General features: G+C 40.1%; 1 protein-coding gene across 2 annotated transcripts in view; it reads right to left on the bottom strand.

The window, feature by feature from the left end:
- The window catches only part of adcy5 (adenylate cyclase 5), a 134057-nt gene that overhangs the window by 6636 nt on the left and 103347 nt on the right, over window positions 1-24074 (bottom strand). Inside the window, exons 10-20 of one of the 2 annotated variants that reach the window (XM_047370666.1) lie at window positions 23738-23897; window positions 22641-22738; window positions 20393-20480; window positions 18447-18563; window positions 18140-18298; window positions 16477-16661; window positions 16366-16386; window positions 15988-16120; window positions 10636-10899; window positions 10233-10437; window positions 9904-10028 (exon numbers count right to left, since the gene is read on the bottom strand). In XM_047370666.1, coding sequence (XP_047226622.1) covers window positions 9904-10028; window positions 10233-10437; window positions 10636-10899; window positions 15988-16120; window positions 16366-16386; window positions 16477-16661; window positions 18140-18298; window positions 18447-18563; window positions 20393-20480; window positions 22641-22738; window positions 23738-23897 — 1555 coding nt within the window. The remainder of the gene's footprint in view (window positions 1-9903; window positions 10029-10232; window positions 10438-10635; window positions 10900-15987; window positions 16121-16365; window positions 16387-16476; window positions 16662-18139; window positions 18299-18446; window positions 18564-20392; window positions 20481-22640; window positions 22739-23737; window positions 23898-24074) is intronic. The other variant, XM_047370667.1, reaches the window with a different exon arrangement.

Here is a 24074-nt window from a genome sequence, read left to right as displayed (position 1 = left end):
ACTTTCTGATTCACAGTTCCAAAAGGTATGTGTGGCACAAAACAACACAGCACACCATACCCTCTACAAAATATGGTGGTGGCAGAATCACGCTCTACGGTTACTTTTCTTCAGGTGGACTTAGATATTTTGTCAAGGTGGACAAAATCATGAACAGTTCCTAAATGCTGGTCTGTTCTGACCTAAAACCTTCAGGTATCTGCTAGAATGAAGAGGGAATTTGGGCAAGAGATATTCTTACCATCTGAGAGAGGTCAATGATGTTGGTGAGGCAGAATTGGCAGAAAATATAATTTTCTTCATTAAAGGTTGAACATTTTTGGAAATTATTTATCAGAAACTCTTTTTTTTACACAGTAGATCCTAAGTTATTTTAGTAAAATACTACAATTTGTATCTAATTGTAAAAAATACTCCAGGTGTGATCTTCTGCTATTGCTTTTCTCACTTCTTCCTGTTCTTTTTAGAAGGTGCTATGAAGACACATTGCCTTTGTTGTTTTGTCTCATTTTACTCTGAAGGTTTAAAAACTTACATGCAAAAAAGTAGTTGCACACCTAAATAATAAACATAATAATGTTATGTATAAACCGGTGTTTCATATCAATACAGATATGTCATATTTGCCCAGATTCTTTAAAGTTTAACCATGCAGACACAGATAGTTAGGAAGCCTGCGGTTGTGAACAAACATTTAATGCTAAGAGAGAAAATCCAATTCAGCTACTTGTGTTTTGTGCAAACAAAAATGTAAACATCATGTTCATAATAACTAAGGATGAACACAACAAAAACTGTTTTCGCATCAAAGGGAAGTCTAACTAAATCACAGAAAGTTGCTATGTTTCATCATTTTGAGCTTTTCATCCAGTATCTTCTAATTATTAATAAAAGTTGAATTAAAAATCTCACTTTCATCTGTTCTTGACTTTGCTTCTCTTGAATAGTAAACTCCCAATATGTTTAGATGTTTGGTCATGAATAGTTATTGATCTTTCACAACAGTAAGACTTGTTAAATTACACTATGACCAAGTAATTTTGTTTCTGGATGTAGCAACCTATTCGACCATTTTATCAATGTTTTCTCCCAAAACCGCTATAGCAACCTTTTTTAAGTACGTTCTGTGATCCCCACTTCTTCCCTCTCAACAGTTTGTAGTTCAGATTTAGCAGCTCTGCAGCTGAATGTAAATATTGGCATGTATGGATCATAATGATACTTATACTGTAATGATCAATCTTGTCACTGATCCTTGTAACTGGATGTATTCAACTCCCACCTCCAGGAGAGCTTTGACCAGATTCCGGGGGAGGTTGTAGGCATAGAGTCTGTCAAGTTAATCCAACAAATCTGACAGTTTTAAATGGTTTACTATCTCCATGCAACTGGAGTGCACTCTACAACGAATCAAGCGCACCCATCCCTGTCATTGTTCTATCTCAGCAGGCAAATCTATAAGGTAATCCTGTTCACCTGTGCTCAGATCAAATTCTATTCAGAGAAAGAACTTCAGCTGAAAGCTTCTCCAAAGACACCACTGGTAGGAACTGGACAATATTATTTGAAGTACATAATACACATTTAATTCGAAAAACTAAAACTGTACTGGCTGATTGTTTGTGGTTGGATACATATTAGTATGCACGCTTTGCAACATAGTTTGTTTACCTTTTTCATTCACTGTTAAGTTAAAAGTAAATTATTAAAAGCATTAATTAAGAAACTAGTTAAATATGAAAAGTCAAAGTGAACATTGATGTTTAATGTTTATCTCATCTGTTTGTAGGTTATCAACCTACTTAAGTCCTAGGAATGTTGCACTGCTGTTAAGATCCATCTAAAAAGAAAGGATGAATAAACAAATGTGACTGAGCTGAGTTGTTCCTGCGTCTCTTTGGAGAAAGCAAGCCTTTTCAAGTTTGGGAAAATGCTGAAGTGACTTCAGATGGAGAAAAAACTTGACAGTTGATAACCATGGTTCCAGTGAAGACCTGATAAGAGAGTTCTGGTGAGCAGAAGAGGACAAGCAAGGAGGACATCAAGCATCAGCATTAAGGTTCACAATGGCTGAAGAAATGTTTGGAGAGTCACTAAAACAATTAAAGCTGGAGCGAACCATGGCTAAATCTTCCTTCACCAAGCAAGCCAACTTCCTGAGCAGAAGAACTCCCAATATGACAGAGATGGAACTGCGGGAAGAGTTCAAAAAGCTCACCTCTGACGCTAGACATGTAAGTGATTCAAATGATGATTACATAGCTGGGCTATTAGCAGAAATGGAAGACAAAGCTGGGGAACATGGTGAAGTGGAACTTGATAAACAGCAACAAGCCGATTTGGAAAAAACTATTAATGACTGCGAATTGAAATTAGAGGATGTCAAACAAATAGTTCAGTCCAATTTGTGGAGGAAATATGGTCAAGATGAACTCTGTACTGCAATTCAGCAGGCAGAAAAGGCTTGTGATGATGCTGCTGATATACAGGTTTTAACTGTGAACAAAAGGGCATATGAAATGCAGCTGTCCTTTATGGAGGAAGTGATTCAGAAGCAATTAAAAGCCTTGCTACCTGGGAAATATGGGTTCCAGCAGAAGAAAGAAACAGTTTAGATGGTAAAATAAGGCAGCTTCAAGTGATGAGAAATAAATTTCAAACAAGAAAATCACAGTTCTCTGTAGCACAAACAATCACAGAGGAAAAGAGTAAATCTGCAGCAGCTCAATCAGACTTCACATCTTTACCTATACAGGCACAAGCCACATCCATTGTGAAGATCCGTCCCATTAGTCTTCCAAAATTTTATGGATATAAAAGGAATTTTCATAGATGGAAGAAAGACTGGGAGAATCTACAGAAGCAGGGGGATCCAACTGGCTCAGTTGAGGTGAAAAAGTTTCAATTGTTGGATAGTGTGGATGAAAGGATATGTCGTGAATTGCACTTGTTTTCATATGATACTGCTACAGACATGTTCAGAGTGATGGAAAATAGATATGGAAACAAGTCAAGTATTGCTTTGGAGATTATTGAAGAGCTTGAGAAAATCCCACCCCTGAAAACAAATCAGCTAAGGAAAGTGATAGACCTTATACAAACAATTGAAAAGGCTCTAGCTCATTTGACAGAGTTGGGTAATACTGGAGCCATGAAAAATCCTCTGGTTACTAAATCTTTGGAAAGCAAACTACCTGATGTTATAAAAAGAGATTGGCTAGTTTTTATGGTTAATCCTATTAATGGGGTGACAGCAGACAATCATTTTGACAGCTTCCTCAAATTCCTGAAGACACAAGAGGAAGTTCTGGAGAAACTAGAGCAACTGGGAGTTGGTGAAAAAACAGAGAAGAAGTTTGAGAAACGACATCTACATCGATCTATAAGAAAGAATCATGGCTGCATTGTGTGTGGAGATGCAAAACATGGAGATAAAATATTCTTCTGCAAACAGTTCAAGGCAATGAATGTACTTGAAAAGCTCAACATTGTGAAGACATTAAATACATGTAGAAAGTGTCTGAGAAAGCATGAAGAGGATTCTGAATGTATAAACACTTATCTATGTAGAAACAAAGATTGTAAGAAATTAAGCTTTTCAGATCACCATTTCCTTCTTTGCCCAAAAGTTGAGTTTAAAAGGAGTGGAATTGATAAAACTAGAAGGAGAAGCAGATTTACAGAAGAACAGGAGACGTTCATAGCTGAACTTTCACCAGAAATGGCAGAGAAATGCAGAAGAGCGTTCTCAAATTTGGCTGCATCAGTAAACAACACAGAAAGTGAAGTCCATGGGCTTATGGAGGCATATGGATTAAAAGAGCAACCTGTTATTCTAATGCTGCTGGAAGTCACTGCAAATGCAGGCCAAAAAATTGGCACTTTGATTGACTTGGCTTCTGACACTAATTACATTATGCATCAAGCAGCGAAAAAATTAAACCTGATGGGTGAGAACATAATGTTTATCGTTCATGGTGTAGGGGGAATGGCAATTAAAGTAAGAACAAAGAAATATCTGTTAAAAGTAAGAGTTAAGACACCCAAAGGAACGGAGAGAGCTCACCAACTTATTTGTTATGGGCTCAGTGAGATTGGCAAAGTGCACAGAGTCATCCAACCACAGCAACTGCTAAGGTTTTTTCCAGAAGTTGACCTGGAGGATCTCAAAAGGCCAGATTCCATTGACCTGCTAATTAGCCACAGAGAAGGTAGATTGGCCCCTCAAAGAGTCAAGGTTGTTGGAGACCTGGTCCTGTGGAACAGCCCACTTGGCATAACTGTGGGAGGAACTCATCCGGATCTTTATGAAGAGGCTGATGTGGTAGCACACAGGTCAGAAACTCACTTTGCTCGCTCTATGCGCACTGCTGCAATATGATATGAAGAAGTTTGCAGTCCTAAAGAAGTCAAAGCTGAAAGCAAAAGCACATCTTCTAATAAAGAGTTAATTGACTGGTGGAACTGGGAGAGCATAGGAGCAGCTTGTGAACCAAAGTGTGGTGGATGTCGTTGTGGAAATTGTCAGCCCGGGGGAAAAGATATGACATTAATGGTGGAGAAAGAATTTGAAATAATCAAACAAGGTCTTACTTATGTGGAAAGAGATGCTCACAGTGATGGGCCACACTGGGATGCAAAGTATCCTTGGATTGTAGAACCTACCTGTCTTCCTAATAACAGGAGGAGTGTGGAATCAACTTTTTTGAGAACAGAGAGACGACTGAATAAAGAACCTGAATGGAAAACCATTTATGTAGCCCAAGTGCACGAAATGGTGCAAAGAAAAGCAGCAATTAAACTGTCAGAGGCAACTTTAAACAGCTGGGAAGGACCTGTGTGGTATGTAAACCATCAAGTGGCACCAAATCCTCACTCTGTAACCACTCCTGTGTGCTTAGTATGGAACAGCAGTCAAAGATTTGAAGGGTTGAGTATCAATGACATTCTGCTGAAAGGTCCTGATGTTTTAAATCCTATACGTGCTGTTTTACTTAGGTTCAGAAGAGGAGTACATGCTGCCTTGGGAGACGTTAAAAAGATGTACAACTCTGTATGGTTAGAGGACCTAGAGAGACACTTGCACAGATTCCTCTGGAGAGACAGCCCAAGAGAGGAAATCAGTGAGTTTACTATTACCAGAGTTAATATTGGGGATCGTCCCACTGGATGTATTGCCCAAATAGCAATGCGGGAAACAGCAAAACTACCAATGTTTGATTGCTGTGTAGAGGAGCGGAGGATTCTGGAAGAAGACTGTTATGTTGATGACATTTTAACATCTGATAATAATCCAGAACTTTTGCAAAACCACATAAAGAAGGTGGAAGAAATCTTGCAAGCTGGAGGATTTTTGTTGAAACCATGGATCTTGTCAGGCCAAAGTGGGAGGCAAAACACTTCTTCAGAAACTGACATTTTCTCTTATAATAAAGGAAAAGTCTTTATACTCCCCAACCAGTTGAAGGAGGAGGACAATAAGGCTTTGGGAGTTGGATACCTGGTGGAAGAAGATAAACTCTATGTGATGACATCAATCAACTTCTCAAAAAGAAGGAAAAGAATGAAGGTGGGACAGGACCTAAGAGAGGAGGAAGTTAAGATAAATACTCCAAATCCTCTCACTATAAGAGACCTTCTGAGCCAAGTAGCCAGCCTCTTTGATCCCATTGGTCTAGCTACACCTATCAAACAGAAGGGGTTATTTTAGTGAGAAAGGCTTTTCAAGAAGCCAGAAGCGGAGATAAAGCTGGGGACACCTGGCACCTACCACTTTGGGATGGGTTTAGAAATGAAGCTATTGAACTGTTCCAAGAATATGTGCGTCTGAGCCAAATTACATTTTACAGGAGTTTGACACCATTTGGTTGGAGTGGAAAACCCATGGGAATAACCTTTTCTGATGGAAGCGACAAAAGTTATGGTGCAGTTCTATACTTCAGATGGGAGACTGAGCAAGGGATCCAAGTGAGATTGGTTGAATCCAAAGCAAAGCTCACTCCACTTGATCAAAAAGGAGACTCTGTTAATTTGTGGTGCAGTGTTTGCAGCTCGTCTGAGGAGGTATGTTGAAAAGCACAGCAGGTTGGACATTGGAAACTGGTTCCATTTTTTGGATAGCCAAACCATGCTTGGAGCCATTCAGCGTGACAGTTATGGATACCAGTCTTTCTTTGCAAACAGAGTTGGTGAAATACAGAAAGCTGGACCTATCACAGATTGGTGGTGGATTCCAGGTGATCTCAATATTGCTGACAGTATAACAAGAGGAGCATCTTGAGTACCTTCAAGAGGATTCACAGTGGCAAAATGGACCAAAATTCCTGTGCCAACCTATTGAACAATGGCCGATAACGTCTGCCGAAGATATTGCTGTGTCTGCAAAAGAAAGTGTCGCAAAGCTCCAAAGGAAAGCTTTTTCAGCAGTGATGACCAGGGCACAATCCAAGCAAATTAATGAGAAATAAATTAGGAAGGAGGATGAGACAAAGAATCCATTAAAAGCCAGTGAGTGGAAGGAAAAGGGCAGTCAAAGTAAAGTTTTTCCACTAACTTGTATTGCCAAGCAATTAATCCAGGAGAGAAGATACAGTAATCTTTCTAAACTGGTCAGAGTTATTGCATGGGTGAGAAGAGCTATTGAAAAGTGGAAACTCATATTAAAAAGACAGAGTGCCAGCAAAGGGAAAGTAAAGATCTGCACAAACCAACAGACAGCCATTCATGCTGGACTTAGTGTTAAAGAGTGTGAAGATGCGATGAAAGATGTTTTTCTGGCTGCTCAAGAGAGTACTCTATTCAATGACACCACTTTGAACAGACTAGTTGTGTTTAAAGAACAAGGCTCTGGACTTCAGGTATGTGGGGGGCGCATTCAATCTTTTGGTGAAGACAAAAAAGTAGTTCCTATCTTACCATATGATTCATGGATATCCACACTGCTTGCCCTTGAATCTCATGAGATAAATCACGAAGATATTGCTGGAACATTATTGCGGATGAGAACAAAAGCATGGGTGGTAAGAGGCAGAAGATTGGCTAAAAAAGTTGTGGATAACTGTGTGATATGCCGGAAAGCCAAAGCAAAAAGGTGTAAGCAGATAATGGGGGATTTCCCTCCTGAAAGAACACAGCCTGCCAGACCGTTTGAGTACACAGCTAATGATCTGTTTGGGCCCTATGAAGTGAGAGATGAAGCTCGGAAAAGGGTGAAACTGAAAGTGTGGGGCATCATCTTCTGCTGCATGTCATCTCGAGCTATCCACACAGATCTTGTAAGTGATCAATCAAGTGAAGGGTTCTTGTTGGCATACCAAAGATTTACAGCCCTGAGGGGGCATCCAAAAAAGTTGTGGTCAGATGGTGGGAGAAACTTTGTTGGAGCTAAATCTGCTCTTAGTGATTTCTATTTGTTTTTTAACCAACTTAACAAAGAACAAATTCAACAGGAAACTTTGAAACATGGGACTGAATGGTGCTGGAAAATACATCCTGCAGACTCCCCCCACAGAAATGGAGCAGCAGAAGCAGCTGTAAAGATTGTCAAGCAAGCTTTACACAATTTAGGAGGAGATGGAGTTTTCACATGAGGAGAATTTCAGACATTCCTGTACATTGCAGCGAATCTGGCCAATGAAAGACCAATAGATGCATGAACTCAAAGCCGAGAAGACTGCATAAACTACATAACTCCTAACTCTCTGTTGCTGGGAAGAACTGATCCCACAGGTGATAGCTATGGCTTTGAGTTTGAAGGGTATTCCCTTAAAAGACTAAAGTTCATTCAAACAGAAGTTGACAGATTCTGGAAAAAGTGGAGTCAACTGGCTGGACCAAATTTGTTTGTCCGAAGTAAATGGCATTCAATGAAAAGGAACGTAGCTACTGGAGACATCGTTTGGCTTGCAGACCAATATGCCCTGAGAGGTCAGTACAAACTTGGCAAAGTGATTGGGGTAAACAATGACAAAAAGGGGATTGTGAGAGATGTATATGTAAGAACTTATCCAAGTTACCCTGTGCCCACTGTTAAAGCTGGAGGACAAACAAAGAAAAAGGGGAAAAAACTCTCAATGAAGATACCTTCAACAATACTTCATAGAGATGTCAGGCGCATTGTTGTGTTATTGCCAATAGAAGAATAAGGAACACTGCAGTGATAAGATCTGACGATGAAGATAGAAAGATGTGACCTCCTAAGGTTAAAAAACTCAGGAGCTCAAGTGGGAGGTGTCAAGTTAATCCAACAAATCTGACAGTTTTAAATGGTTTACTATCTCCATGCAACTGGAGTGCACTCTACAACGAATCAAGCGCACCCATCCCTGTCATTGTTCTATCTCAGCAGGCAAATCTATAAGGTAATCCTGTTCACCTGTGCTCAGATCAAATTCTATTCAGAGAAAGAACTTCAGCTGAAAGCTTCTCCAAAGACACCACTGGTAGGAACTGGACAATATTATTTGAAGTACATAATACACATTTAATTCGAAAAACTAAAACTGTACTGAAATTGGCTGATTGTTTGTGGTTGGATACATATTAGTATGCACGCTTTGCAACATAGTTTGTTTACCTTTTTCATTCACTGTTAAGTTAAAAGTAAATTATTAAAAGTATTAATTAAGAAACTAGTTAAATATGAAAAGTCAAAGTGAACATTGATGTTTAATGTTTATCTCATCTGTTTGTAGGTTATCAACCTACTTAAGTCCTAGGAATGTTGCACTGCTGTTAAGATCCATCTAAAAAGAAAGGATGAATAAACAAATGTGACTGAGCTGAGTTGTTCCTGCGTCTCTTTGGAGAAAGCAAGCCTTTTCAAGTTTGGGAAAATGCTGAAGTGACTTCAGATGGAGAAAAAAACTTGACAGAGTCCGAGAGGACTATGTTCTCCGTCTCTATTGTCGATGCTGCAGCCTGTAGCTATGGCCGTAAGGTCTGTGGTGCCTGTTGCGGCAGCAATCCCTGAACCAGATGGTGGACACCAGCAGTAGGGAATGCCGTCAAGCTGAAGGAGGAGTCATTTTGGCTGTGGTTGGCTTGTGGGACTCCTGAAGCGGCTGATGGGTACAGTGAGGCCAAGCGTGCTGCAGCCCGGCCTATTGCAGGGGCAAAAACTCGGGCCTGGGAGGAGTTCGGTGAGGGCATGGAGAAAGACTACTGGTCGGCCTCTACTGAGGGAAGCAGTGCTTTGCAACTGTTTAAAGTGGGGGAGGGGAGCTGCTGACCTTGACGCGGGACATTATCCGGCAAAGGAAAGAGTACTTCGAGGATGATCCTCAATCCTGCCCTCCCTGCCCTTTCCCTGGTGGAAGCAGAGACTGGGGACTCGGAGTTGGACTCGTTCATCACCCAGGCTGAAATGAGCTTCCTCTGCAGGGTGGCCAGGCACTCCCTTAGAGATAGGGTGAGGAGCTCGGCCATCCGGGAGGAACTCAGAGTAGAGCCACTGCTCCTCCACATCGAGAGGAGTCAGTTGGGGTGGCTCAAGCATCTGTATCGGATGCCTTCTGGACGCCTCCCCTGGGAGGTGTCTCAGGCAAGTTTCCATCTGAAGGAGGCCCAGGACACGGCCCAGGACATGGCTCAGGTCACGCTGGAGGGAGAATGTCTCTTGACTGGCCTGGGAATGCGTTGGGCTACCACTGGAGGAGCTGGAGGAGGTGTCTGGGGAGAGGGAAGTCTGGACATCTCTACTAAATCTGCTGCCCCCGTGACCCAGTCACGGATATAGAGCAAGACAACAAGTACGAGTACTGCTGCTTAAACAGAGTTACAGTTAGGTTGAGCAAGGCACCCTAAAACCATTTGCAGAGAAGAAAATACTAATTATCTGTACAATAAAGGGCTTTTACTTGAACGTTTAAATTAATTTTGGCCAATATGTTTTTAATCAGTTACCTGGATCCTTTCCGGGACCCCTGTGCTGTCCATACGACTCGCTACGTTTACTGTGTTCCCCCAAATGTCGTACTGAGGCTTCCTGGCGCCGATCACACCAGCTACCACCGGGCCGATGTTTAGACCTGTGAAAACGGATGGATATAAAATAGGATAAATCATCGTGCCAACTCATTTAATACTGCAATTTATGCAAAACTGACTGAACTTTGGAATCTGTTGAAGCCATTCATGGTCTCCTAAAAAAAACAATTTTTGTATCTCTCTGCAGCTGAAGTAATCTCATAACAATTGCTTCCTGGTTGGATAAACATGGTTGTAACACAGACCTATTTTCATTTTAAAGTTGTTAAAGGAGTGTTCATTGATATATTTCATCTGGTCCATCATCCTCATTGCGTAGTCGGCCATCGCTCGAATGTGCGAGCGCCCAGCCTTATCGTACGTGGAGTCATTGAGACCAGAAGCTGCCATGTAAGTGGAGCCGATGGTCTTGATCTTCTCCAGCTGACGGAACTGATCCTCGCTGATGATCTATTGAGAGCAGCAGGAACGTTAAGAGTTGATACTATTCTAATGTCACTTACTGATACTCTTAGATATCGGTGTGATTTTATACATCAAGTGAATTATTCAGGGAGAAATCTTCACTCATGCTAACAAAACAACACGAAAAACTTACAGAGACTTTTAAAACCCACAGACTCATACCCTGACAACATTCATGCCCACCTCATCAAAGTCAGCAATGATCTCATTAAGAAGCCGCAGACACTCCACCCCTTCATTGTTGGCCTCCAGCTCCACGTAAAACTCGGAGAAGTTACTGATGGAAGCGAACATGACCGCAACACACTCGCAAGACTGATAGTAGAGCTCGTCATTGCGCCGCTCACGCTGCAGGAAGTGAGCGGCCACGTCTTTGGGCAAGATGTTGTGGAGCAGACGGCGGTTGTAAGCCTGCAGCTCCTCCATCTCCTCCTTCTCCTCTGTGGCCTGAAGGTGGGTTCAAGACGAGAGTTAGAATAAAAAAGGACTGACTGACTCACATATGGAGGAAAGTCCTCTAGTGTATGAAAAGACATAAGGTTAAGGATGGGTACATAGGACTTAATTAACTGATGGGCTACATTTCACTGATCGCACAGATCAGTCATAATATTATGACCACAAGCCTGGTTTTAAATGGATCCCCCCTCTGTAAATGCTACATATGATTAAAAAACTAAAGATTCGTATAGTATGTAATAAAAGAACCAGAGTAAATTGTTTACTTTTTTCGCTGTTCGACCAGTCTACTAAAATGTAGACTGGTATAAATGTACATTTGGCATTTTCAATGCTTTTAAATCTCTAAGAGCTCATGAGCCATGTTTTAAACATTAAAGTGATAATTCTTTGTTGTAGGTTGGAATGCAGTCAGGGAGGAAAACACTGGAATGTATTTAATCATGCCCTACTGTATTACCGATCATAAACGTTTGAGACTTTGTTACTCAGAATCTGAATCAGAAACAGCTTTATTGCCAAGTTTGTACAGACAAACAAGGAATTTGACTCCAGTACACTTTTCTCTCAGTGAAGATTTACAGGTCCTTCTCAAAATATTAGCATATTGTGATAAAGTTCATTATTTTCCATAATGTCATGATGAAAATTTAACATTCATATATTTTAGATTCATTGCACACTAACTGAAATATTTCAGGTCTTTTATTGTCTTAATACGGATGATTTTGGCATACAGCTCATGAAAACCCAAAATTCCTATCTCACAAAATTAGCATATTATTAAAAGGGTCTCTAAACGATCTATGAACCTAATGATCTGAATCAACAAGTTAACTCTAAACACCTGCAAAAGATTCCTGAGGCCTTTAAAACTCCCAGCCTGGTTCATCACTCAAAACCCCAATCATGGGTAAGACTGCCGACCTGACTGCTGTCCAGAAGGCCACTATTGACACCCTCAAGCAAGAGGGTAAGACACAAAGACATTTCTGAATGAATAGGCTGTTCCCAGAGTGCTGTATCAAGGCACCTCAGTGGGAAGTCTGTGGGAAGGAAAAAGTGTGGCAGAAAACGCTGCACAACGAGAAGAGGTGACCGGACCCTGAGGAAGATTGTGGAGAAGGGCCGATTCCAGACCTTGGGGGACCTGCGGAAGCAGTGGACTGAGTCTGGAGTAGAAACATCCAGAGCCACCGTGCACAGGCGTGTGCAGGAAATGGTCTACAGGTGCCGCATTCCCCAGGTCAAGCCACATTTGAACCAGAAACAGCGGCAGAAGCGCCTGACCTGGGCTACAGAGAAGCAGCACTGGACTGTTGCTCAGTGGTCCAAAGTACTTTTTTTGGATGAAAGCAAATTCTGCATGTCATTCGGAAATCAAGGTGCCAGAGTCTGGAGGAAGACTGGGGAGAAGGAAATGCCAAAATGCCAGAAGTCCAGTGTCAAGTACCCACAGTCAGTGATGGTCTGGGGTGCCGTGTCAGCTGCTGGTGTTGGTCCACTGTGTTTTATCAAGGGCAGGGTCAATGCAGCTAGCTATCAGGAGATTTTGGAGCACTTCGTGCTTCCATCTGCTGAACAGCTTTATGGAGATGAAGATTTAATTTTTCAGCACGACCTGGCACCTGCTCACAGTGCCAAAACCACTGGTAAATGGTTTACTGACTATGGTATCACTGTGCTCAATTGGCCTGCCAACTCTCCTGACCTGAACCCCATAGAGAATCTGTGGGATATTGTGAAGAGAACGTTGAGAGACTCAAGACCCAACACTCTGGATGAGCTAAAGGCCGCTATCGAAGCATCCTGGGCCTCCATAAGACCTCAGCAGTGCCACAGCCTGATTGCCTCCATGCCACGCCGCATTGAAGCAGTCATTTCTGTAAAAGGATTCCCGACCAAGTATTGAGTGCATAACTGTACATGATTATTTGAAGGTTGACGTTTTTTGTATTAAAAACACTTTTCTTTTATTGGTCGGATGAAATATGCTAATTTTGTGAGATAGGAATTTTGGGTTTTCATGAGCTGTATGCCAAAATCATCCGTATTAAGACAATAAAAGACCTGAAATATTTCAGTTAGTGTGCAATGAATCTAAAATATATGAATGTTAAATTTTCATCATTACATTATGGAAAATAATAAACTTTATCACAATATGCTAATATTTTGAGAAGGACCAGTATATATATATATATAGTAATGGAAATAGAAAATATCTTTTTAAATTCACATATATACAAAGCTCTCTTCTCCTAACACTCTCCAGTTATGCATTAAGTTATGCATTACACGCAGTTATTGCTGTAATTTCTCTTTTTTTTTCTTTCTATAGAAGTTACACCTGACCCAGACTTTATGTTTAGCTGTGACAACTTCCTGGATGGGCCCATCAGCTGAGCTACTACTACCATATTTCTTCCATGTTTCTTTGTCTGTACTGTAGAGGTTACTCTTAACTCTGTCATTCTGTGTTTAAATCTATCTCTAAAACAACTTGGAGGAACTGCTCTATGGCTAACTGTATGTACTCAATTTCATCCTATACATTTTACTACTGCTTCAGAGCTTATCTGTTTAGCTAGATAAAACCACTACAGAAGCTACTGCTGTTATCAACTCTTTACATTTTCTGTAACATAGAAAGTTCTGCTGAATCAGTGCTTCTGTGTTTTTTTTGAGTATGCTCTGTTGGGCCCCTAGCCATGGATAAAACATGGACTGAACTGTACACAGATGCCGGTATGAACCTCTCTGCACCTTTAAATCACACTAACCTACGTCTAACCCAGTCCAGGAAGGAGGAGACATAGCTGGACTCCCCGTGACATCATTCAGTCAGAAACAAAAACATAAAGTTTAAACAATGGGGCCTCTTTCCACGCAACTCTCAACCGAGACCTGGACAGGTGAGGCATTGTGTGTCAACGTCTCCCTCCAGGTGAGAAGGCATAACTCTTCAAATTTTGATCCAAAGTGACTACGATCCAACGGTTGAATACCAGCCGATCGAAAGCAAGTACAAAGTTAAGTATGAGCTCCTGCTCAGATAATCCACCGTTCAAGCGCTGCTTGAACATTTCTTTCTGAGGCCTGGAGAGAAGCAACCTGTGTTTCAGAGAGTTCCCATCAGAGACCCTGTCTCTAACAACGTAGAGTGAAATTGTCTTTCCCACGCCCTGAAGAAAAAGGTTTTGGAACCGCAGTGGGCAGGCTGATGCAGCCAGGCCCCCACTACTAAGAGTAGCTGCCAGTCCTCTGTTCTGTCCGCCACGTGGTTGGATCGGACCGGACCAACTTCACTTCCCAAAACCAGTGCCTTTGGAGCCCCTGCTTCAGAATGGTTCACTTAAGAGGTGGTGTTTGCGCAGAGAAAATTAGTTTAGGATGAAACAATCTAAATACTGTTTATTTCGTGATGTTTTGCTCTGTTTGTGATGAGAAAATCCAGTTATCTAACGGGGAAAACATAGCTGGGCATACAGTGAGCAGCGCAGACTCCGCACGTACTGTCCACAGCTTCATAGTCAAGCAAACCAATTTCCTGTGTCTGCAGACAAATTCCTACATTTCCCAAACTTTCTGCCATGACCACATTGGACGGGGAGGCAGAACTAATTTGCCGTGTAGTTTTGGAAAAACAAAAAGGAAAAAAGGGTAGTGTTAAAGGCCATTAAACCAGACTAGGGACGAAAAAGAGGAATACACTTGTCTGTGCGAGGCAGAGAGTGGCCATGACCGGCTGCTCGCAGCAGTGTGTCACATATGTGGAGATTTTTTCTCGCCGAGCAGTTTATTATGTGGCACCATGTACGCGGCCATAAAAATTGAGCTTTGTGTGGACATGTCCAGCATCAAGTGCGCACAACTGTTTTGCCCTTTAGTGCAGAATCTCTATCCAGCTAATGTGAACAGACCTTCACAGCCTTAAGGCTAGTTTTTTGTTTTGTGTTTTACAGTCAAGACAAACTTTCTTTAAAGTGGTTTTAAACACAGATTGGCCATAATGCACAATCGACGCTCATATGAATTTTAATTCTTGTGCTAATGGTACTTTAAGGTATATCTTTGACTTTAAAGAAGTGGTAACAAGTTGTAAGTTTTCCAATGTTAGCTCCAACCACTAACGCCTGATGCCAACGCCGGTGAAGTCAGATTTGTACACATGACATTGATTCCCTTGATTCTTCATTTATATATAGTTCATTAATTTCTTTATTCGATCATTTTGCTTGGTAATTTTAGTTGGATTGTTCTAATATAGTAAAAAGTTTATCTGAAATATGTTTAGCTTTGAGTTGATATATTTTTGTAAAAAAATTCTTATTTTAAGAAATTGTGTGAATTTATTCTATACGTTTGCAGAGTTTTGCTGTTCACTAATGCCAGAGCTCAATTTACCCTTTTACCTATTGTCCTAATACCACCGCCATATTAGGCTGGTATTCACAGGACAACACTTAACAGACTGAATGGTTATTTAATGAAATATTAAATACAATAAGCATAATAATAATTGCAACAGCCCTGTCTTCTCAAATCCCAAGTTGGTTGCAGCACTTCTGCTAAAGGTTTCTTCCTGATAAAAAGGAGTACTCCACTGCTGCCAAACGCATGTTCAGTATGAGGAATTGCTACAAAGTTAACCACTTGATGCAATCAACTGTCCTAAGTCGCAACATGCTCGTTCAGGAGGAGGATATGGCTGCAAAGTCAATGATTCAATGAATCAGATGGGTTTATTTCAATAGAAAACATTTTACCAACTAAATAATAAGCTGAGCTCAACTGCAGTTTTTTATAACTATGATTGGATGTATCAAATGTAATGGTTTGACACGACATGTCAGTAGGTGTGTTATTATTGTAACAATAAAGAAGAAATTTTGGTAAACTGCTAACCGGCTACTTCAAAAATACTGCCCATTATACCAAAACAAGCTCCTTTGCTGCTGCTCCCATCTATTGTATTGGACGTTACAAAAATAATCAATCCACTAGCAGCACCACCAGGAATAGGGTGAAAAGAAAATAACAATTTTCTGACTCGAGGCAGCAGCTCAGACTGACCTGCAGCTTCCAGAGGAAATCGAGTCTGGCTGTTGACTCCACCTGCTGGGCGTGAAGGTAAAGGGCAAGGACGAAGACTGTGATCACCACAGGGGTCATGATCTTCAGAGGAACTTTGTTGTCCACCACACAGCTGGATCACGCACAAATGAACATGTTGATGTATGAATTAGCAGAATAATCCAGAGATACAGGTGTTACATAATATTTACTATATACTTCAAGGAAGAATCTGACACAAACAAGCTGTCCTTTAAAACTCGGCTCATTAGCGCAAGCATCTGTTGCCAGCAGGTCATTATTAGTTTCATTAGTGTGGTAAAATGCTGCCGGTTGAATAGATGACAGAGCAATGATGAAACCTGCCATCAGTCTCACCTTGTACTATTATCTGGTTTGCTGTGAGGGGAAAAACAGAGAAGAGCTGATCAGCAGTTTAGATGTCTAGCCATGTTTAACAACAGCCACAGAGGTGAGGAGGACACTCACGTGTAGTTTATGGCGGTTGCCATAACCAGCAGGTCCTGGTTGTCAAAGAGGCTTACTTTAGGTACCTCCATGATGAGAAGGTAGAGCAGCTCAATGAAGAGCATAAGGAAGAGTTTCCCGATGCTGCTGACCTGCAGGAAGACGGAGCAAGCCAGCAGGCTCAGCAGCACACAGGATGTGAAGTACTGAGAAGGATATGGAGGAGAGAGAGGAGATTAGCATGATGTAGACTTTCATTTGCAAAGCAGATCTTACTATTTATAGTTGGAATAACACTCAGACTTACCAGTTTGTTCTGTTATTAAACTGCAGCCCTTTTTAGTAACTTCGATCATAAAATATTTAAATACCATAAGTGCCTCAGTGTTAACATATATCTTTCATTGTAATCAGGAAATACTGCAAAAATACATGCTTTATAATATTTTTTGATATAAAGTGTGTCATGTATTTGTATTCAATTACCCCCAATTTACTGAAAAGGCTATGTTGTTCTACCAGCCTTTGATATCTAAAGACTGAAATTACTGCTCATTTTTCTTTTAAAAATGGCTTAGATCATGTCAGATAAAATTGATAACATCTGTGAACATCAATTCTGGACTTTGAATGGGCCATTCCTACCGTTGAATATGCTTCGATCTATTCTATTGTAGCACTTGCTGTATGTTTAAGGTTATTATCCTGCTGGAAGTCCCAAGCTTTTTGCTTCCTCCAACAGGTTTGCCCTGTATTTAACTCCATTCACCTTTCTTTCTGTTGAAAAAAACTATCCCTATGGCAAAACATGGGGATATCACAGCAATTATTTTCTTTTTGTCACCCCATCATTCAGGCCAGATTTGTGGAGGGCATAAATATACGTGCCCCGCTAAACTGATTCTCCCACTTGAGTTATGGATCTCTGTAGTTCCTCTAGAGTTACCATGAGGCCCCTGACAGCTTCTCTGATAAATTCTCTTCCTGCCCACCCTGCCAGTTTCTTGATGATGTTTGTTCATGTTCTCTAAAAAACCTCTGAGACTTTCACAGATCAGCTGGATTTGGAGTTGGGCTCTATTTACTAATTAGGTGGCTTCAGAAGAAAACCGGTTGTGCTGGATTTTATTTAGGGGGTATCTGAGTATAAGAGGCTAAATATAAATGCCTTCCACTGAACTATACATCATTTGTCATTGATGTATCACATAGAATTGCAATACAATTCGTAGAGCTTTCTGGTTGTAATGAGACAAAATATGGATATGATTCTCTAAAAAATAAAGAAGGTAGCTAAATTTCTGTTTTATATTGTGAGCTATATACAAATGCTTGTAACACACTTTTGTGTCAGATTAACATATAGAAAATCACCAAAAAAACACAGTGGCAATTCTTGCATGAAATCTGCCCCTGGCCCCAAAACCCAACCATAAAGGTCTTCTCAGGTGTAGAATTGCTTCCAGCTGCACTAATCAAGCAGTTGATGACTAGCAACACTGCTACTACCCAGGCCATGCAGAGTTTCCTGTTAGTGCTACCTGGAAAAACTGTAACACAAAATGCATCCAGGGCACAACTGGGCAATAAAATGGCTCTTTTAAATAGTTCTTGGGCGCACCCCCCCATGTTGCCCATATCAAAAACCCCCACTTCACAAAAACAGTCTCAGATATATGTACACCTCAGGGAAGCTACAGATGAGGGCGTCTTCCGCACAGGAGCTGTGTTGTGTGTCCAGGTTGTAGTTGAGGAGGAGAGCGTGGCAGGCGTCCACAAGGTCCTGGCTAATGTTGAGCTCTGATCTGATGCAGCTCCGCAGGTCGTGACTGCTGCAGGTGAACTGAACCAAATCAATTGTCAGTGAGTGGACTCACGTCATTTACAATAAACAGCATAAAGAGAAAAGTATGAACGCTGAATTTATTAACAGCTCTGTGAGCATTATTGTTGCTCTTTTTAGGTACAGTATAATTTGAATGCCAACTTACAATATTAATGAAAGCAGATAGGAAGACGACGATGATGGTGAAGACACCAACTAAGGTGCTGTTGAGTCTGGACTGGACAATACTTTTGGAAAGAGTCTGCAGGGGAACTGGGAAGATCTGGGGGAAAATATACTTTGTTGAATATTCACCTTCATGTGATTTACTTGCTATCTTTTCCTTGGTTTTCTCTTTAGTCCTTAATAAAAGAAACACTGAAGCTACAGTTTACATCCAGCTACAGAACATTTTCTATTTAAGGCACCAGTTCTAGCTTCCTATGAGTCATCAGCTGAAGTGAACTGGACAAAGGATTTGTTCATTATTTTTACTTATTTCCACAACGTAGGGAGACACACAGTGTAACTAATTTAAGAGAAGGATTCTTAGCTTGTGATACTTGAGATTTTGGAGATAGTGAAAAAGATATTTATTTATTGATTTTTAATCTCATAAGGACAGCATGGTGACAGATCTGCCTCCACTGTTGGCAAAATAAAACAAGCAGAGGATGACGGAGAGTGAGAAATGAAAAAGAAGAACCTGTGAGAATGAGTGTGTAGGAATATACAAATACCTTTTAGAGATATTAGAATCACATTATAAACAATGTTTACAGAAATCCCAAAAGCAGGTATTTCTAGAAAAAAATGCTGTTTGAGGTCAGTGTGAATATCATACAATTTAATTAAAAAAATCCACTGCAAACATTTTACAGCTTTCTTACTTTTTGGATTGTTTAAATGGAGAAAATAAAATAAAGCCATCATGGTAAATTAACAAAACATGTATTTTTGACAAAACCAAGAGGAGATTTATATGAGTGCTAATGGTATTTATTTGCAACGTTATCAACTCAAGACCAGAGATCCACTGAGAAATCATCTGGTGACCTGACCACTGATGGCTGGCCATGAATTCAAAAATCCAGTCTGTTTTCTGATCAGATAACACATCACACCCAAATGCGTAAAGTAATAGTAAAACCCCGCTTTACAACAGTGGCCCTCTCACACGATGTTAAATCACTTTTGCTTTTAATATAAATAATTGAGAGCCCCTCATGGCAGGAAGGCTAGAAGCAATATTTAGAATGCTGTAATATCATCCTATATTAAAGTTAAAAAAAACAATCAGCCCAAGACCCAGCTAAAATCAGTATTGGCAGGTCAAAACTCTGGAATAAAACACAGATTGGTGCATTTTTATTGAAAGTGCTCAAAGTACCTCCTCTGTGGGATTTTAAGTGCCATTGTGAAAATGGCGTCGAGGACTTAGTAAAGTGGGTTGAGTGCTCAGTGATCAGGTATCTTATTTCAGACAGATACCATTTACCAGAATGTTCACTAGTTGAATCATGGCCATTCACTGGCCTGGTTTGTTAACTTTACAGTGATTGACGTCACTCTCTTGGTGCAACACAGCTTTATTCATCCTCAAACAAAGGCAACCTTGTTTTTTCCCATCAAATCTCAGCAGAATCTGACATCATTGACTAATTGATCTCACATAAAGGGACCAAATACACATACAAATGCCTAACAGGCTTGTTTTATATTAAGCAGATACAGACTCCAGAACAAGCCAACGCATCATAGCAAAGCTCTTGGATCCCTTTAGAAATCCAGCCAAGAGTTCACAGTTTTCCTTTAAAGTTTAAACCCCGCCAAATGTCTTGGATACAAACACAATACAGCAAACACCATACAGCACTGGAACTTAAGCTAAGGGAATGTCTTTAATGGACAACACAGCAAAAGAAAAACGGGTAAATAAGACGCAATACTTTGATTTTACATTTTAGTTAGTCATTTTTGTTTTGGCAGACTGACACACAAAGGTTTATAATGAGCTCAAACAGTCGACTTTATAGTGTCACATTCTGAGTGACAAAATTTAGATACATTTTTCTAGATCACTGTCTTTTTAGTCAAACTGATTCTACTCACCCCAAAACAGCAGTACACAGCGGAGATGAACATGATGCCCATCAGGATGATGAAGCAGGTGACGAAGAACCCAATCATGAGACTGGAGCTGGAGAAAGAAAGCAGGTTATTATTTACATGATCATCATGTTTTTGTTCAATATTAGTTGCTGGGGCCTGTTCCTATAAAATGAATCTCTGCAGCTGTTAAGCTACAGCTTGCTCTTTAAAGGTTTTAGCATGACGTTATGCACAGATCCAACTTCTGGAAGGCCGATTGCTTGATGAAAAGCCATAACTGAGCTGTGTGATGTCACTGAATTTGGATATTTTTTTTAAATTGACTTCCCACAAGGTCACATGAAAATTGTTATAAACCCTCATTTATTTAACATTCAAGTTGATATAGTCAGAGATTTAGTTTATGATTGAAACTGCGGAAATAAACCTTCACATCCTCCCTGTAAGAACAGATCTACAACCTCAAGCCAGGAAGGTTTGTTGCACTGCATGGTGTTAAATGATTCTCACTCGTTCTTGATGTTTTCTCACTTCACCTGCCGTAATGCCTAATGCTTATGTAAAACCACAGCAGGCTCTGATTGGTTAGGGAGAATTGTCCCATAAGATATCTCCACGTAGCAAGATGTAGTTTTTATTAGCTGCTTCTTATTAAAACAAACAAAAAACAAAATGGCCCCAAAGTTCAATTAACTGCCTTTTTTCAAATAGCAGATCTGGGATTGAATGTCCTGATTCTGTCAAAGCAGCATTGATCTGACAGTAAACGGAGTATTCTGTCAATGTCAGGGCAGGCAGCTACAAAACCTTTGGTGAAGAGAAATTCATGTAATTCTGCAAGGCTTTAAAGTAGAGGCCACATCATGATGCTGTGGGAATAAGGTTTGAGTTCAGCTTATACAGGTCCTTCTCAAAATATTAGCATATTGTGATAAAGTTAATTATTTTCCATGATGTCATGATGAAAATTTAACATTCATATATTTTAGATTCATTGCACACTAACTGAAATATTTCAGGTCTTTTATTGTCTTAATACAGATGATTTTGGCATACAGCTCATGAAAACCCAAAATTCCTATCTTACAAAATTAGCATATTTCATCCGACCAATAAAAGAAAAGTGTTTTTAATACAAAAAACGTCAACCTTCAAATAATCATGTACAGTTATGCACTCAATACTTGGTCGGGAATCCAGAGTGTTGGGTCTTGAGTCTCTCAACGTTCTCTTCACAATATCCCACAGATTCTCTATGGGGTTCAGGTCAGGAGAGTTGGCAGGCCAATTGAGCACAGTGATACCATGGTCAGTAAACCATTTACCAGTGGTTTTGGCACTGTGAGCAGGTGCCAGGTCGTGCTGAAAAATGAAATCTTCATCTCCATAAAGCTTTTCAGCAGATGGAAGCATGAAGTGCTCCAAAATCTCCTGATAGCTAGCTGCATTGACCCTGCCCTTGATAAAACACAGTGGACCAACACCAGCAGCTGACACGGCAACCTTCCTTCCCACAGACTTCCCACTGAGGTGCCTTGATACAGCACTCTGGGAACAGCCTATTCGTTCAGAAATGTCTTTCTGTGTCTTACCCTCTTGCTTGAGGGTGTCAATAGTGGCCTTCTGGACAGCAGTCAGGTCGGCAGTCTTACCCATGATTGGGGTTTTGAGTGATGAACCAGGCTGGGAGTTTTAAAGGCCTCAGGAATCTTTTGCAGGTGTTTAGAGTTAACTCGTTGATTCAGATGATTAGGTTCATAGCTCGTTTAGAGACCCTTTTAATGATATGCTAATTTTGTGAGATAGGAATTTTGGGTTTTCATGAGCTGTATGCCAAAATCATCCGTATTAAGACAATAAAAGACCTGAAATATTTCAGTTAGTGTGCAATGAATCTAAAATATATGAATGTTAAATTTTCATCATGACATTATGGAAAATAATGAACTTTATCACAATACGCTAATATTTTGAGAAGGACCTGTAATTAGCTGCTGGCTACAAACACAGCCTAATTTAAATGCTAGAAGGCCAACATTTTTAACCCTTTCTAATAATTATAATTTATATTAATAAATAATAAAAGTATAATAAAAATTAACCCTGCTGAATTTACCAAACTTTTACCAAACATTTTCCTTCAACTAAACCTTCCATTAATATTCTTGAATACAGCACTCAGCGAACAGCCAGGATATGAGCATACAAGCATCTGTACTATTACACTGTGTCAGAGGGTGTGACTCACGTTGGCACAATGACGATCTGGATGAAGCAGATGAAGAAAAAGACTAGGGTGGCGCAGGCCACGTATGCACCGAACCTGGTGTCTACCTGTTTGGAGTACTGAAAAGATGGGAGAACAAGTTAAATGTTGGACTTTTTTACACTCTGTCCTTCAAAAAAAAAGAAAAAAGAAAATGCAAAAAAGTATTTCCAAAAAAAGTCAACGGATACGGTCAGCACCTAATACCTTCTCTTTAACATTAAAGTATGAATTCAAAATAAGCAATGATATTGTTTCTAGAATAAAAACGCTATTATTCAAGTAGTCCATAACTGTAATGGGAATTTGTATTATATTATCATTAATATCAGAATTAAATTAAAATGCACATTAGATTTGAATTGTTAATATTGTGTCTCTGCTGGATTTTAATTGCTTTTCAATTGTTTTTAATTTAAGTGTTTTAATCTTCCTGATTCTGATGATTTTTTATTTAGATTGTTTTTTTTAAAATAATTCTTCTTCCTATATTTTGTAATGCCTGCTGGCTAATAGATCTGTGCTGCAGATATTGATGGAACAGCACTTGTAGTTGTATAAGCGTTTATGGCCAAACAAAACAAAATAAGAGAGTGTTTCCGTTTCATTTAAACTACACTGACAGCCACTCTGTGTGTCGGGCCCAGAGAGCAGCAGGGAGCTGAGTAGTAGAAATTGTTTTGTCGGAGATCAAAACTAACTGTGGACCGAGGATCAGTAAGATGATGAATCTTTGTAATGGAAGCTGAAGTCTCAAAAAGTCCCCCTGATCTGTTGCAAGGCTTCGCTTTCTAAAATTTTACAAATACATAAAGAACACCGATGAAAGTCTAAAAACTGTACTTAAAATCTGTCTTCTGTGAAAAAAAAGTATGTCCTTCACTGTCTAAAGCAGTTTTCCTACTTTGACTTTCAGTATTCTACATCCAAATGTGACCTGCAGTTTCTCCCCTTTCTGTTTTTCCTTTCTTTGATTTCCTTCAGGGACAGAAAGGATAAAGCTTTTTGCACACGGCGGACTGTCTGTCACAACCACTTATTTGCTGAGGTACTGGCAGTGTGTTTGTGTATGGCCTAACCTTTTTTTCCAGGTCGGGTTCTCTGAAGGTGAGCAGGAACTTTTTAACGTGTTCAGAGCGTAGGCGGTCGATGCTGCGAGCGTCAATGGCCCTGCCCAAGAACTCGTCCACCTCGTCCTCTGGGTTTAGGTTTTCCTGCGTATTCCTGAAAATAAAATGCCTGAATAAAACAAGATGAGACTGAGTGACATTTGCTTCTGAGGTCAATGAAAAAAAAGTTTTCCCTCTTTTCTCCAAAAGAAAAAAAAAGTAAAACAGGAAAAATATGAGTTAGAAAAATCATCCCAATAATAATAACAATAATAATAATTCTTATCTGCTATATTGTACAATCCTA

This window comes from Girardinichthys multiradiatus, chromosome 7 (genome assembly GCF_021462225.1).
Source record: "Girardinichthys multiradiatus isolate DD_20200921_A chromosome 7, DD_fGirMul_XY1, whole genome shotgun sequence".
In the NCBI taxonomy this organism is placed as follows: Eukaryota; Metazoa; Chordata; class Actinopteri; order Cyprinodontiformes; family Goodeidae; genus Girardinichthys; species Girardinichthys multiradiatus.
The sequence above is the reverse complement of the archived record's forward strand: the minus strand, read 5'-3'. Positions and strand labels throughout refer to the sequence as shown.